Source organism: Perca flavescens, chromosome 14, assembly GCF_004354835.1.
Source record: "Perca flavescens isolate YP-PL-M2 chromosome 14, PFLA_1.0, whole genome shotgun sequence".
NCBI classification, from domain to species: Eukaryota; Metazoa; Chordata; class Actinopteri; order Perciformes; family Percidae; genus Perca; species Perca flavescens.
In genome coordinates, this window is record NC_041344.1 from 15549291 (window position 1) to 15570046 (window position 20756).

The window sequence follows — 20756 nt, forward strand, 5'->3', positions numbered from 1 at the left end:
TGTGATCAATATAGTCCTGCCAATTTGAGGTATGTAATCATTTCATTTCTGGCATGAAATTAAATTGCATAAAATCTTCAAATGAAAGGTGGAACTCTGAGTATTAGGACGTTTCTAATATAAACTACAGCCCAAGTTATACTTTCTGCATGCTGCAGTCTGCCCATGTTCGCAAGGGGTCTGCATGGACCAAACATCATTCCTATAACTTATTTTCAGTGTTTTTCAGCTATCATGTATTCTTTTTTGGTTTTATGAAGTTATTAGTGTCACGATTTGAGCCTATAGAGTGAGTAAACTATTCTATCTCAAAATATTGGTAAAATTAGATTAGGGTGGGTTTGCTTTCTTCTATATCCCTGCGTGTGATTTGATTACAGTATAATTGGATTAAATGTGCACCCCTCAAAACAAAGTCATTGGAACAATTGATTATTCCCCGTGTTTTTGTGCTGAAGATTGATGATTTCTGCAGGACAACGTTGAGTTGAGAATACTGCATTATGACTAATTAAGTAGCTCCACAGGGGTGCATTTCTGTCAGCGTGGCAGACTAGCCAAAGGCAACACAGCTCACACTCTTCTCCGTCTTCCTCTTATGTAATTCTCAGCTCTCTCCCCTATATTATATTATTTCCTCCTCACTTTCTCTTTTCCCCCGATATTGTTCCTGTTTTATACCTCTTTCTTCCCTGTTTCTCACTTCATTTCATGAAGTTGTTGCATCATTTTCTTATTTTCTTTATCCCACTTATTCTCTTGTCTCTCCCTCCTCACTTGCTTTCCCTCTGAGTCCTGTACATCTGGCTCCCTCTCTCGCGCTCCATCCCTCTCCTGGGAGACAAAGACACCCCCTCCTCCTTCCGCCTGTTCTCTCTTTTAGCTCCCTCCCCCATTTCACTGTCATAGGCTGCCTACTACCCCTCGCTCTCTCCCTCCCTCCCTCCTTCCCTCCCCTACTCTACTCCCACTCATGCTGCTGTGTATCTGTCAGTGTTACTAGCAGTAGTTGTAGTAGTAGAGGGAGGAGGAGGAGGCTGGGTTGTAAGCTTAAGCCAACATTAGCCATCATTACTGAGTTAGCTGGCTAGCACATCTCAACGCTAGCCCAAAGACCACAGAAGCCTGGGATTTTGGCTTTTCCCAATTTAGCTGTCTGTCAGGGGGGATTAGACTTCTCTTCTCTTTGGGACCTTACATGGAAGGACTATACCATGGTAAGATGTTAAACAAGAGGTGTGTGTGTGTGTGTGTGTGTGTGTGTGTGTGTGTGTGTGTGTGTGTGTGTGTGTGTGTGTTAATGAGCAGCATTAGTTTTTATTCTGTAGCCTCTAAACTCAAAATAGTTGTTTGTGGTTGGGCAATACATTTGAACACACTGTGTATCTGGAAAGGTTCCACGAGTATGAATCGAAAAGGATTATTGATACATGCAATTCTGCAGTAGTTATAACAGTGATGATGTCCATGGGCATGAGGAGGAGGAAGATACATTCTTTTAGACCAGATGATTGAGTTATTGAGAAAATAAATGGCGTAATGAACTACTTGAACATTTGAAGCGCTATTTTGTTTTGTTTAGCATCTGCCACACTTTTGATGAAGGATTGTGTTTGTATGTGAAAAAAGGAGATGGAAGTGTGTGGTTGACTGTATGTAGGAGGCTTCAACTTGAAGTGTGTGTGTGTGTGTGTGTGTGTGTGTGTGTGTGTGTGTGTGTGTGTGTGTGTGTGTGTGTGTGTGTGTGTGTGTGTGTGTGTGTGTGTGGGAAGCAGAATGTGAGATTATGTGTGTCAAATGAGTGGGTTTGTGTTTGAATACAGTGTGCAACCTTAGGTAGAGTGTTGCCCATGTGACTCAGTGTGTTGCGTGTGTGTATATTGTAAATGTAGGCATGAAGTAACAATCCCCCTGTTTCTAGGTTAAATCCTCTATATGTCAGTATGTTTTAATATTTCGGTCTTGGTCCATAATTGATAATTGATACTTTTATCTGCATTTAAGCTGACACTTTTCTAGATGTGATGACTGATCCTTTGTTTGCCAGGAGAAGGAGGTACACGAGGTAGTGCACTTATAAAAAGTAACCTTAAGTTACGTCTGTTTTATGTTTATATCCTAAAATCACAAACTCGGCTCATAGGGCTTTTCAATCTATATAACATAGAACATCCTCTATCCTAAGAATCTTGATTTGGATTCGGAAAAACTCCATAAAAATATATGAAATAAAATAAATGACCACATACAATTTTGTGTTTTTAGCCATTTGAGCATAAATATATACATATATATATATATATATATATATATATATATATATATATATATATATATATATATATATTTTCTAATCAAACAGAGCGTAGTGCCGAGCCAGTAAGGATTTCCTTTCATTGACCAATCAGCATTAAGTATTCATTTTTCCTTGTAAACCAGTTTCCTACTTTGCGCTCATACAAAATGAAATAAAAATTTAATATTTAATGTTTGATTTTCTTCTTACTCCAAAAACACGTTTTCAGTGCATTTTTATATTTTGAAACCCACAACAGGGAATGTAATTTAATTGGTCATTAATGTCAGATATGTTTTTGATTTATTTAAAAAAACAGTGCAACAAAAAAATTGTTTAGATCGTAGCTATCTCCCTGGTTTATTCGTCCTAAATCTGTTGGGATGAATTATACAAAGTGTATCTGGTCTGAGTGTGATACATTAACATGCGTGCCGCTCCAGTAAGCCAGTTAGCTTTATCACTGCACCTGAACTATACACATTTGAGTGAATGTGTGTGTCACAGTGCGTGTGCGCTTTTGCAGATAAATGTGTATGAGCAGTCATGCGTTCACATGACCTTATTATGTTGCATGTGTGTAGGATTTAGTGTGTGTGTGTTTTATCTTGTGTTTCTGTGACAGGTTTTGAATAATTGCTCGATGTTTATCTGAATGTAAATAATGAGAAAATGCAGATACTGTTTGAACTCAAAACCACAAACAAAAATATATTTTCAAGGACAAAAACATCCTGTGTGTGTTATTATATGTATTTGTATGTTAGTGTCTGGCAGGTGTGATTGGTGCCTGAGGGGCTATGTTGTTGCATCGTAAGACTGTATGCTCCAGTAACGCCCCATTGTCCAGAGGGACACACACACACACACACACACACACACACACACACACACACACACACACACACACACACACACACACACACACACACACACACACACACACACACAGAGGCGTGTGCCAGCTCAGCTTTAACCATTAGACAGAGAGCAACGAGGCAGAACAGCTGACTGCTCTCATCAGGTTAATTCAGTTGATTCTTGCAGAAGTGTTCATTTTTGTGGGAAAAATAACATCTGGTTCCAAGTTTGCAAACTTGGAGCTTTTTCTCTCTTGGTTCGGTTTCATTTCACACAGAGAAAAATCCAAGCAATCCAAAATGCATCACTACAAAACCACATCACTACAAAACCACGTAAGAATTGTTCACTCCCCTTATTGGTCAGATGTGTTTGGGGCGGGAGCAAGAAAGTAAAACAGGAAGAAGGTCCTATGTTGTGGACTGTTGCTTATTTCTCACATCGCCATGTATTCATTAAAATAATTTTCCAGACAATGTTTGGCGAGTGATGTTACTACGTCTACTCTGCTCACCGGGACTTCGCTCTGCTCTACCGGCTTCTGTCTCAATCTTCTTCTCAGTCTCCAACGGCTTCTGTCTCCAACTTTAACGTATACAACAACACAAATATATCATAAATAAAATTAAAGAAATGCTAAATAATTTGTGGGATAGACAGCCGTATATCTACATATATATCTACAAGATGAATCTTTACTCCTCTCCTCTCGTGTGTCTGGTTCTTGAGGACAGCTTGAGGAGCAGGTGTTTTGGGCCGCCTGCCAAGCGTGCGTGTGTGCGTGTGCGTGTCCCATAGCCCTCTTTGATATATGTGCTGTGGAGGCTGTTAAACAGACTGGTATGTAATTAGCACAATGCTAGGACTCCTGCGGGATATTCTATGGAGAGAAAACCGCTTTTAAATAAATTGTATGACATGAATCAATAAAAAGTCACACATATAAAAGAACTCTGGGCTGAAAATGCACATCTATAAAAAGTGGTTAAACAAATTATTTGTATAAAGACTGCAATGTTTTTCACAGCTCTTCAGGTGCGGTCTAATTTAGTTTTTCAGACATAAAAAGGCCACAGTCTCCTATGGGTTTTAGTCTAGACTGTAGCAACACCAGTTTGGCTGCAGATGTCAGGCTACATAGCACTTAACGCTTACAAGAGAGACAGTGACAAAATATAGTCAGTGTGAGCAACCATGGGGCAGATGGTGTGTGCAGGGTTCAGATCTATCTACTGTAGATGTCATTATAGACGCTTTGAGACTTTAGCAGCTCCAGATCTGTTTATCTTGGTTCATTTCATCCATTTAGGATATGGTTTTAGTCATTGATTATATTTGTTGTCTTTGGCTTAATCATTGAAAAGGTGATCCATGGCAACATGTTGAGATGAGAGAAAATGTATTGTGCTTAATAATACAAATAAGTATAACAAAAGCCTGAATCTTATGTGGGGCAGCAGGCTGGCTGTTCTTACATTATGACTTTACTGCAGGCCAAGTCAAAAAAGAATTTTCCTATAGGAGATTTGAATAAAAAGATAGACCCTTTTAACATTATCTTACCTGTCATGGCCCAATTTGACATAAAGCGTTCTGCTGTTTTTACATCAAGCAAGTTGTCAGAGAAACCTCAATTTAGATGTTAAAATTGAAACTGGAAATGTATCACCGAAAATGTTAAAGTATTTGCAGTTTGTAAAGTGAAGAAGTTCTCAGAGCATATGCAAAAATTGGGTAGTAGTGATTCTACTTATTACAAATCTTTCCTCTGCCATGGGAGTCTATGGCAGCCCAAACCCGTACAGTAAAAAGTTGTTAAATTTGGCACATTGATTCGGGACAGTCCCATAATTCATTTCACCAAGTTTTAGGTCTGCACCACAGGCAGTCTAACGCCAACAATGGGTCAAAGTTGGCGTTGCAGCCATGCGATTAACTTTTGAACAATATGCCCAATTTTGAACATCGAGATATAATTGGATTCCTTGGATGACGCTGAACTCAACTGATGTCAATATCCGCCATATTGGACCTTCCGCCATATTGGATTTGATCAAAAACACAAAAAACGTTTTCACAGGTCACAAAATTTGTCTGATTTTCACGAAACTTGGCACAGATGATCTTCAGACCATGCCTCCCAAAAGTTATTCCATTGCGTATTGATATTCGACAGTGCTTGCCCGTCACAGCCAATCAAAATCAACGGTGGAGCTGCCAAACAGGAAGTGAACTCATATCTCAGCAACTCTTTCACGTATCAACACCAATCTTAGTACATAGGTACAGAGCCCAATTAGGAAGAGGCTCAAGAAATGTGATGACCTTAGACCTATTAATATTATTATTATATTATTAATATTACGTTTTGGCCTATAAGGTTTGATGTGTTTGGAATTAAAACTTGCTAGCAGTGTCTGTTAATACTGTGGGAGGTCTTAAGGCCACGCATGCCAATTTGTGACATCAACGTAATTGATCCGGCCACCATATTGGATTTCATCAAAAACACTAAAAAGTTTTCACAGCTCACAAGATTTCTCAGATTTTCACGAAACTTGGCACAGATGATCTTCAGACCAAGCCGCACAAATATTTCTCCATTGCGTATTGATATTCGAAAGCGCTTGCCCGTCACAGCCAATTGAAATCGACGGCGAAGCCGCTAAACAGGAAGTAAACTTGTATATCGGGGAGGCTTTCACGTATCACCACCAATCTCAATACTTGGACTCATGCCCCAAGAAAGTTGGTGACTTTCAACCACTAGGGGGCGCTAGAGTTACAGGAAATGAGCTCCTATCTCAGCAATGCTTTCACGTATTGAAACCAAACTTGGTACATGGACTTGGGACTGCATCCTGAGGATGCACAATCAATTTGGAGTCTTTTGACCACTAGGTTGGTGCTATAATCACAGGAAGTAGGCTCATATCTCACCAACGCTTTTTTTCGTGTTATGAAACTGAACTTTGTACATGGACTCAAGACCAAATCCCAAGGACGTAAAATAAACTTTGTGACCTTTGACCACTATGGGGGCGCTATAATCACAGGAAATGAGCTCATATCTCAGCAGCGCTTTGATGTACTAAAGCCAAACTTGATACAGGGACTTGGCCCTTGATTGTGAGAACGCACAAGGACATTGGTGTAATTTGGCCTCTAGGGGCACTGTAACAACGTAAATGAGCTGATATCTCAGCCATTCTTTATTCAATTGCCATCAAAGTTGCTATGAGTGCTTGCTCATGCCATGGCAACGCCTTTCCTGCTAGTGTACTGCTTGGCCCCCTCATTGCTGCTTGCAGCTATATTTGTACTTAAGATGTTATTGGGAATTGTCAATAGTTTATAGTCTTACTGTAATGGTGTCGTCTCGAATCCCATCGCCACGGCCATGCACAACCACACACTAACTCTAGGGTCCTGGTTTGATATTTCAAAGGGTTTGTCGATATTACAGACACCATGAGTCACCTTTCTGGTATTTCCTTTTGGTGTGTGGGTTTTCTTACCATTAAATATTTTTTGTTGACAACCCCTGCTATCATTTTACCCTGTGTGTGTGTGCATGCTTACCCAGTATTTGTGTGTACATCAGGGTGTCTAAAGCACTTAGGCACTTATCCTCCTGACCTCCTGCACACAGCCATATCTCTGCTCTAACTGAGTGTGATAGGCCTTGGTGTCAAGTTTTTAAAGAGCTTCTCCTGAGCTTCCTGTGGGAGTCAGGGAGCTGCAGTATCGATGTAGTGTACTGTACTAAGCCACTCAATAATCAGAGTAGGAGTTGAAAGTAGGAGGAGAGTACTTTCAACTAAGTAAATAGTAGTCATAAAAATAAAGTGCCACTGAGTACACACTTTTACATCCATCCATCCATCCATCCATCTTCGTCCGCTTATCCGGTGTCGGGTCGCGGGGGGAGCAGCTCCAGCAGGGGACCCCAAACTTCCCTTTCCCGAGCAACATTAACCAGCTCCGACTGGGGGATCCCGAGGCGTTCCCAGGCCAGGTTGGAGATATAATCTCTCCACCTAGTCCTGGGTCTTCCCCGAGGCCTCCTCCCAGCTGGACGTGCCTGGAACACCTCCCTAGGGAGGCGCCCAGGGGGCATCCTTACCAGATGCCCCCTTTTACAGTAAAACAAAATTATTCTTAGTTTTAGGAGTATTAAAATGCAGAGTCACCTGAGAAATGTTTTGTCATTTGGCCATCAGTCAACTGTGTATATCTCCTACTGACCACAAACTGAATTCCTGCTAGAGCTTTAATTTCCTCCTGCAAAATAAAGATTCAAAATATTAAATCATAGTGCCCAGCCCACTCGTCTAAGGCTAGTATTGTGGTTCTCTGAAGGTACACGTCAAAGTATCTAGGGGTCTTTATAGAGAAGGGTGTTATGTTAATGGTGTTACTATAGGTTGCAGAGCAGCTGATTCACTCACCTCCTAATCTAACAAATGCATTTTCTGGACGTGAGTGTTAAGCAAGCTAAGACAGAAAAAAACACAAAATCATACTCCCCACCCCCCCCATGTAAATTTTTCTAGAAGCCAGATAAGCATGTCCCAGCCTTAAAACCGTGGATGTATACTGATGTGTTAAAAAACCTTAAAGCATGTAAATGTTGCAACCTTTAAGAGTACAACCTTTGCAAGAAGGTAGACTGACCTGAAGCCCAGTCACTGTCGTCCGAGTCTCTCTTTGCCAGACCCTCCTCCAAAGCGCGCTGGAGGAGAGTCCGGCTACTCCACATAGCAATCGGGGAATGGGAGGAAAACATGCCCTGGTTTATTGGTATTTCTTTAAACCAGTCACAATCGTCTTGGGCGGTGCTAAGCACCGGCAAAAAGCCGCGGTGCCGCTGCAAAATAGGCCTGGAAGAAACTTGTTTTAGTCGAACATGTGTATGTTGTGTTATAAAGTTGTTTTAGTCGTGCAACAGAAAACTCAGATTGGACAGATAGTCTAGCTAGCTGTCTGGATTTACCCTGCAGAGATCTGAGAAAAGGTTAACCATAGTCCTCATAAATCAGCCGGAGTTTAAAATGCCAACAAAGGAGGCCCAAGGCAACGGAACATTTCCGAGTCAGCTTATTAGTCTAACCAATAAAGCTTCAGCATATCTCGGGTGGGGGTAAATCATGTAACAATGGGCTATTGATTTATTTTTTTTAAATCAATCGAATTTAGATGAAGTAACGTATCTGAGAACACCTGCTGTTGGACTTAAAAACTTCATTAACATGTTTGTTCTGACCTGATGATTTTTTTATTCAGTGGCTCATAATTAAACACACCAGCCAACTCTATTTTTTCTGTTTGTCTTGCAGATATTTCCAGGATTGCCTACTACACAGGTGAGTAGCTGATCTGGAGTGTTTTGTAGACACCTGCTACAGCACTGCTAATCTCTCAGCTGCTGCTTCACTCACACATTCAGAGTTTGTAGCAACTTTAAGTGTGATCAGGTCATCACAATAGATGAGGAGCATTAGTGTGAAACTCCATTAAATGGCCTTGGGAATAGTTTGATAAGACAATCTTTGATGACACAAAATTAACAATCGACCACTTACGAGCCTTTTTGTTTTGTTTCTGGAGCTTTTAACCATGTCTTCACCAGCTAATTAAAATCGGCTCAGTTGTCATGGAGTTGGCTTAGTTGTCATCATGTGACCTAAGTTTCACATTGAAATCATGTGACAACAACTAAGCCAACGCCATGACGTCCGAGCCTACATGCAATTTGTGGGTGAAGACTAGGGTTGGGAATCAATTATAACGATACTTATGTCAAAATAAGATATTATTGCGATTTTAAACATATATATATATATATAGAGATTTAGATATATTGCAATTTATTACCTGTATCTATGTTTTAGTAAAACCCATGAGATGCAGTTGAAATCTCCGGAAATGTAAATTAGTAGTAAGTGGACCTTGAGTTAAGGTTATTTTGTCAAAGATGAGGAACACTTTTATTTAGTATTACATTGTTACAGTGATTACAGTGTAACTAAAAACAAGTATGCTTATAGATTACTCTGTCGACTATACCGATAGTATATATAACTCTTCATGTAGAAAATCTTTTTTCAAATAATCAAAACGTCTGAACACGCTCCGGGCTAAATCATATGAATTATGACTCAGTCATGGCATCATGCCCTGAAAGAAGGCCTTGCTGGCCAGTTATATCAGATGAATTAAGTGACCAATGTCCTGCAATTCTCATTTGTTGCCAGCTGGGAGGAAGCAAGAGAATAACAATGGAATTTTCAATAGAGACGCGTAATTCCATTGTGTGTAACAATGTTTTTGTGTTTTTGTTAGCTTAATTAAAACTGTTTTGCTCCTTCACGCCTTAGGTGATGACTTTAAGGTGTGGGGTCTTCATCAGTATGATCACTCCGTAGGCTTCAGATATTACATTGGACCACTGACATATCTATTTATTTGATTAGCAAGGCCAGAGGCGATGCATGGCATCAGTGCAAGTCATTAGTACAACTTGGATACGATCACATTAAACTGTTGATGCCAACAACTACGTTCCTCCTCTAGGTCAAGGAAATTATAACACAGGAACACGTCACCCTGCAAATAAATATATTTCAATAGTTGTAATAATTTTTCAAATTATATAAAAAAATACAACATATAGCACACCATAAATAAATAGTAAAACATGTACATGCAGAGTAGGAAAGCAACATAAAACCACAACAAAAAGCCCCTGCAACCATTATTGATACATCCCTCTATCCAACCCCATGTGTGCTAATTTCATTTTTTAAAAGCAAAGAACTAAGGAACCATTACAACCTCATTACTGTATTGATGGGGGGGCTGTAAAGTTGACCTTGTCATTAGTTAAAGGGGCTCTGACTCTAAATGACATTTTGACATGCAGGTATGAAAACCCCTGGCAAAAGTTTTATTGTTACATGTATTTCTGAAAGGGTCAGCAGCAAAAGAGTAATGCAGTAAAGTAAAGAGTGATGTGGATTACATGCAGGAAAACACGGTTTGAATTTACGAAATAAAGAATAAGTTCGTAATTCAAATAGCCTTTGAAATTTAACTTCAAGGCATGGGGCAAACATTAATTGTTCACTTATAAAATGCAAGGTTACATCAAGTAGCTTTTACACTTTGTGGGTGTGCTTCCGTCCCCTGCTAAAATAATTATGTTCATAAACACACAGCGAGAGAGAGAGAGAGAGAGACTGGCACAGTCCCAAAGAGCGCTTCCCATTCATGGCAACATCCGGTCCTCTGACAAAAGGCTTTCAAAAGTGTAGACACACACACACACACACACACACACACACACACACACACACACACACACACACACACACACACACACACACACACACACACACATTACTAAAACCCCCTGCTCCCACCAGATCTTCATAACAATGGCCAATGCCTGAGATGGAGCACAAATTAAAGGAAACCCACACACACACACACACACACACACACACACACACACACACACACACACACACGGTACCATTAATGTTTCATGTTTCTGTGACTGCTGTGTGCTTTTGTACTTCTGTATGTTCAGTAACTGACTGAGGTCTTCAGTTCTCCAGTCGATGTGTTCAGCCATTTAAATATCCATTTGATTATTGGAGGCTGGCATCTGGTCAGCAGCACCAGTCACGGTGATAGGTGGCACTCGCTCGTAAGGAATCCTGTAGGCACGTTGCCTTGGAGATGAGCATTCAGGGCAGCACCTTGGAGATGAGCATTCAGGGACTTTTAATGTGCAGTATGAAGTGCAATTGATTGAGATCTTGGTTTGGAAGTGGATTCTTGATGTTGCTAACAGCTGGAGTTTGTAGGACCCCCAAAGTACTTTTCTAATCTTCTATGAGAGAATATTAGGGTTTGGGAGAATGTTTTTCATTTAATGTATTTTATTTTTCATCCACAATATGTATAGGAAGAAGGATGTGTAATCAGTATGAATTTGTTAGGTGCAAAAGGATTGATTGAGATTTTTCTTGTTTTTGCAATTTCCCAATAAAGAAACAAAAAGCTTAATAAATAACACTCAAAGCTTAAAGACAAAACTTGTCCACTGAGGACCAACTACAATCATCAAAAATCATTAAGTTAGTTTTGATGCTCACATTGATTTGACATACATTTGGCTTAGGTGGTGGCCAAAATGGCTTGGGTGCTGCTCTTAATGGTAGGGAAAACCCTGATACTGAGCTTTCTATTGGCTGCGGGAGTACAGTGGAGCTGATTAAGATCTTAATGAAATACTGTAGATGAGTCTGAGTAGTTAGTTATTTTTCTCTTCTTTTCTCTTCCTTTGAGTTGCATTTGTGATGGTAGCCGTACAACATAGGGCTGTTCTGAGGTCAGCTTCATAAACAGAAGCAAGAGTTTTTTTTTTACATTGAACACAAGAGACTAGCAAGATTAGCATATTAATAGTTTCTAGCTCCTCCCTCCAGAAGCCCCCCTCTCTCTCTCTCTCTCTCTCTCTCTCTCTCTCTCTCTCTCTCTCTCTCTCTCTCTCTCTCTCTCTCTCTCATTCTCCACTCAACTTTCTTTCTGTTGTGCAGCTCTGTCCACTTTTTCCCTCTCATTCATCCTGAAACAATCGCTACATATTATTTCTCTCTCTTTGTCCCACTGTCTCTGTTTCCTTTCCTTTTCTGGCTCACTGTTTTCTCTCACTTTCTTTTTCCATGAGAAGAAGATAACTTTTGTAACTGTTTATCACTGAGCACAGTATTTATCTTTTCTTCTTTGTGACCACTAACCAACTGAATGTCCATTGGATCAGCCCTGTACAAGTCGGATTGGGCTGTGAACTTTTGCTGGATGGTCTTCTCACCATCACAGGGACTCCACTGAGTGAAATAACCCAAATCCTCTCCTGAGCGATGGTCGTTTGACTCTTCCACGGCAACTGCGTAACTATGGAGTGCAGGCATGGGACAGAACTTGGGCAAAAAACAAACCGTGTGTTGTCATCCAAGAGGGGCCGCTGAAGAGTAATTTCGAAGTGGACTGAAAAAGAAGAGGAGGGAAGTTTGTGGCTTACTTTACATCTCTGGGGATCTTTCTTGACTTGTTCAGCTGTAGACAACAGGAATGGATTAAGAAGACAAAGAAATCAGTTTTTCTTTTTTCCTTTTTTTTTTTTTTTTTTTTTTACATTTTACCTGTTGGTGTGTTTTTGTAGCATCTTCACACTCCATACAAGTGTCAATGGACCAGAATATTGGCCTTTTTGAGGATTACTGCTGTGGAAGTAACTGTTGGCTAACAAAGCTGTTGACAATAGTTGGAGACAAAGATTTCTGCCTTGAAGCAGGAGTGTGTATGTGTGTGTGTGTGTGTGTGTGTGTGTGTGGGTGTATGGTAGTGTTTTGGTTATGTGAGTGTGCAGTTGCAGTTGTGTCAGGACCTTGGTGTGTGTGTGTGTGTGTGTGTGTGTGTGTGTGTGTGTGTGTGTGTGTGTGTGTATGTATTTATTTAGCTTTTGTAAAGAAAAGATTCTGTGTGTGTGATGCGTGGCTGTGAGACCACTAGCTGTCTATCTGTCCTCCGGGCAGACAGACACAGGGAGGGACAGACATGTGTTTCCATGGCGATGAGCGGCTGTAGCCCCTTCCCCATGTGTTGGGATAGAGGTATAAATTAAATCTCCTTAACAAACACACACACACACACACACACACACACACACACACACACACACACACAGCCATCAGAGTGATTTGTTGATATACAGGTATTTACCATTTGAAATAGGCAAAGTAACATTTATTTTACTGTGATATATCCCTCAGCAACTTTGCACTCTTTCCTCTTAAGTTCTGTGTGTGTGTGTGTGTGTGTGTGTGTGTGTGTGTGTGTGTGTGTGTGTGTGTGTGTGTGTGTGTGTGTGTGTGTGTGTGTATCCGCTCTCTCTGTCTCTTTCTTTCAGGTGTAATTACCTGCTAGAACATATCAATTTTCCTTTTAATGGAGGAGAGAGGAGGAGATGCACAAGACTAAAGGGAAGCAGAAAAAGAGAGAGTGAAAGAGATCTCACAATTTTTTTTCCCTACACGGCGCACACACACATACAAAAACACACATCTTGCACACTCTACACACAGACACAGAGGAGGTAGTTCTTGTCGGGCATTCCCAGATGAAGTTACTGTGAAATTCCAGGAAGTGTGTCAATGTCACAACTTCATTTTCAGGAAAAACATCAGCCTGAGGTGCATTGTCTTTGTGTCATAGCAACAGGTGCTTACATACTGAGCCTTGACCCTGACTATACTTCTCTCTTTATTTCTCTCTCTGGTATTAAGTTGTTCAGGGTTTTTCATTTTCCCAAAGAACTATCTTGCCAAAGAACTTAGGTAGGATTCAAGTCCACAACATTACAAGCACATCAGAGAGGAAGAGAAAACATGTAGCATCAGTACATAATATTACGTTTGCCCTAATACAGTCTTCTCCTATGTATGTGTAAACTCACATAGGAAGGATTAAGTTAAATAAAGAAAAATACATTCTCTTCTGATTCTTGTCTATTCTTACTCATTTCACCGATGTCTGATTTGTTCTCTTCTCCTGCCCAGAATATGACAGACACCTAGCAGCAGCAGTGTCAGCTGGGAAAACCATGGCAACGGCCTACTTGGACCCCAACCTGAACCATGCCCTCCTGGGAGGCGCCAAGTCACGGCTGAGCGCGGGGGGGTCGGACCGAACCATGGCTGTCTCCGTGGACAGGGTTCTGAAAGTCTTCCATCACTTTGAGACCAACACTGAACACAGCTGCTGGTCCTCCAATATCAGATATGGAGATGCAACCGATGTCCGGGTAAGACACCCATTATGTCCCACCATGTACTTAATGTCTATGTTGTGACAAAATACAGGAGACGCCTTACAATTAAATACAATCCAAAACAGTTCAAACTGAAAGTCAGGTGTTATTCTACATTTTTCAAATTGTCAACAAATTCCATGAAAAGACCAAAGCCAGCAGTGTGTTAGTTTGCCTCTCAGTGTTTTCCAAGTTTCCTACTCTGTCTGTGGCACATTTGCAAGCCTATTTGTTCCTCCTGAAGACGTAAATCTTAAAAAATGGGTCACATGTATAGAGCTTAATTTTTAAACAAGACTTAGAGTCCACAGCCATGCTAGCAGCTCTGTGTGGCTGTACTTAGGCACAGTGGTGGCTAGATCTTAATGTTAATGTCAGCACTCTAACATGTTAAAAATGACAATACTAACATGCTGATTTTAGCAGGTAATGTTTATCATGTTCACCATCTTAGTTTGCGTGTTAGCATGCTAGCATTTCCGAATTAGCAGTAAACACCAAGTACACCTGAAACTGATGAGAATATCAATAGTTTTGCAGGTATTTGGTCATATACCAAGTATTGGACAAATGACATTTTTCACAATGATCACCAAATTTATCCTATGCTGAACATTAATGCTTGTATCAAATTTCATGGCAATGCATTTAGTAGTTGTCAAAACATTCACGTAAAATCACAAATGTCAACCTCGTGGTGGCGCTAGAGGAAATGTAGTCAGGGCAACACCAACGTCAGGAGGATCCATCCTCTGGGGACAGTTAATGTCTGTAATAAATGTCATGGCAATCCATCCAGTAGTTGTTGAGATTTTTCTGTCTGAACCAAAGTGGTGGACTGATACACTGACATTGCCATCCTTAGAGCCAAGCTGCTAGCATTGCTATGTAAACATTACTAAAACGGGAAAATAGTGCATTTGCTGGGGACTGTTTTCAGCTGCAGATTTTACCATTATTCTATTAAAACTAAACATTATAAGTTTCACGATGGTAATATTTGGTGCTCATTTGGCCCCCTGTGCCCCCTTATGTAGCAAAAGGGGACTTTTTTCTGTTTGTCCTCCGCTCAAGTTCCTAGTTGTCAGCTCTGATAAAGGACACAGAGTATTTTGCTAGCAAATACATATAACCTCAGGGCACATTATCTTTGTGTGCACGTGTGTGTACGTGTGTTTGTCTACTTAGCAGTATGTTTTTAGATCCACTCCCATGACGTACAAACTACTTAGCGCTGCTCAAACTTTAGTGATCGTACAGGACACGTCACTGCACATCTTCTCTCCTCGCTTTCTCCTTCAGTATCTAGGTCAGACCCCCTAGTGTTTTGCAACTCATGGTTCTGTGAGCATTTTCATGCATGTGTGTATGATGTCTGTCAACTTGTTTGGGTGGGAACGTCATGTTAAATCGCTTGAAGTCACCTACACACACACGCATAGACTCATGCCCTCATTGACCTGATGCAAAAAGCCAGACATAAACATGAGCACAGTTGGCACACTTAGGTACGAAAGACTGACTTCTTTATAGACTGGCTAACTGTTTTTGTCATCTCCATCTCTGTTTTATTTAGCACTCACCACAGTGATATACATTTGTTGGGTCACCACAACTAGGACAGTACCATCGTAGATAAAGTGGCAAATTTTTTAGTGATTTAGCCCAATTTAGCCTTATACACCAGTGCTAAAAGTAATTTTTGCAGAATATGTACTTTAGCCTTAAATAATATCAGTGTTGTGCAGGTGAAAAAAAAAGTATAACAATAACATTGTTCACTCTTTGTCACCAGGGAATTATCCAGAAGATTCTGGACATCCACAAAGTGCGCTGGACGTCTTGTTTTGGCCTGCGTCTCAGCAACAGCCAATCCAGAGACCAGGTGCACTGGCTCCACCCCGATTTGGGCGTGTCCCACGTCAGAGAGAAATATGACCAGGCACGGACAAACGAGGAGTGGAGGTGAGAGAAGTGTGTGTGTGTGTGTGTGTGTGTGTGTGTGTGTGTGTGTGTGTGTGTGTGTGTGTGTGTGTGTGTGTGTGTGTGTGTCATCTGAACATTGTGTTTGATAGGGTTATTGTGCTAATGTAGCATATTGAATATTCTATCAATTACAGTAAGCTGAAGCCTGTTCAGTGTCACTTACTGCTTCAGGCTGCAAATGCAGAGTGGTTGTAAAAGGGCTGTCAGACCAGATTTCCATGTACAGACAGGAGTGTGGGAAGGGTTGTGAGCAAAAACCTTGAGCATTAGCATGGCTAGCGGGCTAACAACAGCAGTCCGCAAAGTTGTAAACCATACAGCTTCCGATTAGCTAAGCAGTGTCAAAGCCATGTAGTTATTTAAATGAGGATATAAACAATTAATATTTTATGAACAACAGGTCAATCTCACTGTTTCTCTCAAATTTGCTGGACATTGGAGAGCCTCGCAATGCTGTATGTCAAAGTTTAATCAGAATAAACTCTGCACACAGTGGAAAAGATGGGGTCAATTTCAGTACAGTCTCTGCCTGTTCCTCATAGAAATGAATGGGGAGTGAAATCTGTTGTAAGAGCACTTTAATTATGCAGCGCCAATGACCAAGAATAGTTTAAAATTGAGGTGTTATCATCTCAAAACATTACCGGGCAGAGCAGCTTTAGCTTTATGAGATTTATTGAGATGCCAAAGACAAAATGACAAAATGTCGTCCAGCTTGACTTGAGATTCTGTGGCAGGTGCGTGCAGGAACTTGAGGAAAGAACATCAAGAAAAGCTGTGAGTTTTCCCTTTATAACCAGTTTCCTTGATGTTTAACGTGACCTATGTAAATTTAGTCAAAGTCACGGTCTCCTTAAACAGCTAGCTTCAGCAATCTGCCCTATTGTACACCAAAATAGCAGAAGTGATTTATTGCATGAAAAATAGTGCGACCCGTCTGTTGTATGGTGATGGGAGGTCTTGTCTGTGTGTGTGGTACCGTGTGGTTGAGTTGGTTTGGCAGTTTGAATGTTAATTCACTGGTATATATTACATTTATTGTGGCTGTCTGGGTGCTAATGCTATTGTGAGGTAGAGACCTTTTCCATTGTGGACATAAAGAGAGAGAACCAGATGCATGCTTTGTCTGTCTTAGTCAACAACTCTCTGTCTCTCCTCCACTGATTTTGCAATCAGTCTTCTTATTTGCATTCTTGCAAATCATTTTTTTCCTCACCTCCTTTCGTCTCTGCCTCTCCTTACTCCTCTAATCCTCTCTTCTTCTCCTTCTCATCATCCTCTCTATAATCATGTCTTCTCTTTGATTGATTTAATCTAATGCCTTTAGTTGAATCAACATCTGTCCTCCTTTCCTCTCCTCTGCTCTCCACTTGGTTCTTATATTGATTTATTTTGATGTTTTTGCCACATAGAAGAAGACTCAAACATATCACTGTATCCCAACATTTCTTTCCAGTGGATATAGAAGCTGCAAGTTTTTGTACAGTATGAAGACCAAGATTCGTTTTTGCTACTTAAAGGTCCCATGACATGGTGCTCTTTGGATGCTTTTATATAGACCTCAGTGGTCCCCTAATACTGTATCTGAAGTCTCTTTCCCGAAATTCAGCCTTGGTGCAGAATTACAGCCACTAGAGCCAGTCCCACAATGAGCTTTCCTTAGTATGTGCCATTTCTGTGTCTGTAGCTATTGAGGAGGAGAGAGGGGGGGCAAAGCAGAAAAAGGGGAGGTAATCTTGCTCCTTAGGACTTCATAAGGAGCAAGATTCCAGATCGGCCCATCTGAACTTTCATTTTCTCAAAGGCAGAGCAGGATACCCAGGGCTCGGTTTACACCTATCGCCATTTCTAGCCACTGGGGGACCATAGGCAGGCAGGGGGAACTCATATTAATGTTAAAAAACCTCATAAAGTAAAATTTTCATGCCATGGGACCTTTAATGCCTACCATACACTAGAAGACTGAACAAACTTTGAAAAGACTAAAGTCTGACACCATCTCACATCTAAAGACAATCATCTCACATCTGACGTTAAAGATTGTCATAATATGTAAAGAATGAGGATCTTGCAGGATCACACATTGCAAGACTACAACTAGATTTGTTTTGAAAAATGTAATTAAGCTAGCTAGCTGCCGCTAGCGTTAGCTGGTAACTTTAGGAAAAGTTTGCAGATTTTCTGTTCTGCCGTACATGCAGATGAACAGCGGCAGTACCCGAAGGTCTGCGTTTATCTGCCGGTAAAACTCCTGTTGGACAACACTGGCTCTAGCCGTTTGCTGCTTCCTGTTTAGTGCTGGAGGGAGCGCACTCATTGGTTGTTGACTGTTCACATGATTTAACTTCACTAACAAGACTTAAAACTTACGATAATATCAAACAAGTTTCACTTTGTCGGAACGTCAAAACGGGAAAAACTCAGATTGAGTTTTATGACCACCTTACACCCAACAATTGAGACGACGGGAGTGCGCCCCAACTCTAGCAAGACTCTGATGATTTCATTCCGATATTGGAAATTAGTCTGCGACAGTGGAATCGCTTGAAAAGTCGTTTGGTGTAAGGTCGGCATAAGTTGGAAAAATGGTACTGTACATAACACACTCCCTCTCCCTTTTTTCTTGTCCTCTGTAGGTATGAGTTAAGGATCCGGTATCTTCCAAAGGGCTTTGTGCAGCAGTTTACAGAAGACAAACCTACACTCAACTACTTCTACCACCAGGTACCGCATAAACACAACGCAAATACAAACACATTGAATTTCCTGCCAGCAGCTAGCCAGCACTGAGACATATGGCACTGCTTGAAGGACTGTGTGTCTGCCTTTAGGTAATCTAGGTCCGCAGGACTGCATGTGTGTTTGTGTATGAGATACATGGCTTGCCATTTATTGTTTGTAAAAAGAAATGTTTAAATAAACATATTTTTGTGATGTGTATTTGTGTCTCCCAGGTGAAGAATGACTACATGACAGAGATCGGGGAACCGGTGGAACAAGATGTAGCTCTCAAACTGGGCTGTCTAGAAATCAGGTGGGATTTTCTCACACTACTGAACGGAGGCTTTCTTTTAGGACTTATACTGAATACTACAAGATTTTTTCATGTTCCATGGCTATTCTCTTTTTACGACAAAGGTGTGTGTGCGTGTGTGTGTGGAATGTATCTGACCATGTTCTCTCTCTGTTCTGCTGGTTTGATTTCAGGAGGTTCTTCAAAGAGATGAGAGGAAACGCCTTGGACAAGAAATCCAACTATGAACTACTGGAGTAAGTATTTTCTTCATGAGCAAAGTGCTGCTTATAACCTCTCTGGTACATCACATCCTTCCTCTACCTGGAACCATTTTTGTAACCCAACAGAAAACCAACACAGCGTCTCCGTTTTTTGGTACGGCATTTATATGCAGTTCCTAGAAATCTGGATACGTGAAAAAAACAATAACATTATTGTATTATTATATTACATAATTTTATTAACAGTACAAAAGTCTGGAAACATTTAAACATTGTTGTTCAGTTCTGTTGCTGTCCAACTTGACTGTTTTTACATTTACCGGTGCGAAGAAAGTCTACAATCTAGCTACAATTATTATTTTTGTACACTGTGTTTATTCAGCACCCGATCATGTATGTTTAATACTATTTTTTGTAGATTAATTTGGGTTTGGCTGCTCTGTCTGTTAGCTCTCTTGGTTGCTCCATGTGTTGATCCACCATCAGCTCCCTGGTAGATGGTCGATGAGGAACATTAACAAGCTCTGGTCCTAACAAGGCTTGGCTCTAACATGGTCGGATTCTAATGAGCTGCCCCATCCCAATGAGGTCTTTCTTCTGTCCATCAGCCTAACGAGCTCTCCAATTAATTGAGAAGAATGACCTCTGTCTTTCCACCGATATCTCTTTGTCTCTCTTCTTCGTCCTCTCAGTCCTTCTCTGTCTCTGTTCTCTAGCTCTTGTCCTCTATTTTGGTCTGCTTTTGTCCTGCGTTCTCCCTCGCTTTGTTTTTTCTCTATCTCTCCCTCACTGTCGCTCTCTGTTGATTGGAAAAAGATGTTGTGTCATGCATATTTTAAACCAACAAGATAGGGAGAGGGAAAGTGCTGCCGGGGCTTTGGATACACCAAACTGACAGTTGGCCATCGTGGCTCTTGTTGAGTGTCTGTGGTCGATCACCGCCCATAGATTCTGGGTAGTGTCTGTTATTTTACCCATTTAATTTCTCATTTTTTCACCTCTGCCTTTTCTTTTTCATCAAATAGCAAAAGACCAGAATTTAACATTTTATTTTTAGTGGGTCCATGATTTCCAGATAATTCCCTTTTTTATAATTTTCAAGTAGTTCACTTGAAAGAGCTTCCTCTTTTGCATGTTCTTTGTAGGTTACGGTAGCAAGAAATTGGAGTTAATTAACTGGAAGTGTGTACAAATTGAACACTATCTCTATTTTCCCCATCCTGTTTTACCAATTGCATAGTTCTTTCCAGGAAACGTTTCAGACATAATTAGGACATTTACAAACCCATTTTGTCTGTTTCCAAAGTATATAATAAAACCAGTTTGTATTAGTGTGAACATGGTAGACTAGTTTGATTTGTTTTCCACATGGTTGTTTGGTGTAGGATGACAGACTACTGCTTGGTTTGTTCCATTTATGCAGCCACTGGACATATGTGCATGTTGGAGATCAGCTGTTTGTATTTGGTTGTAGTCCTTGTGGTTTGTTGGCTA

At 40.7% G+C, this 20756-nt stretch overlaps 1 protein-coding gene across 11 annotated transcripts in view; it reads left to right on the plus strand.

Moving 5' to 3' along the window:
* Positions 1-20756, plus strand: part of ptk2aa (protein tyrosine kinase 2aa) — a 71589-nt gene that overhangs the window by 11149 nt on the left and 39684 nt on the right. For all 11 annotated transcript variants that reach the window (XM_028597139.1, XM_028597140.1, XM_028597142.1 and 8 more), the window contains exons 2-7: positions 8497-8523; positions 13789-14033; positions 15835-16004; positions 18662-18749; positions 18980-19059; positions 19233-19295. In XM_028597139.1, coding sequence (XP_028452940.1) covers positions 13833-14033; positions 15835-16004; positions 18662-18749; positions 18980-19059; positions 19233-19295 — 602 coding nt within the window. In that variant the 5' untranslated portion in view covers positions 8497-8523; positions 13789-13832. The remainder of the gene's footprint in view (positions 1-8496; positions 8524-13788; positions 14034-15834; positions 16005-18661; positions 18750-18979; positions 19060-19232; positions 19296-20756) is intronic.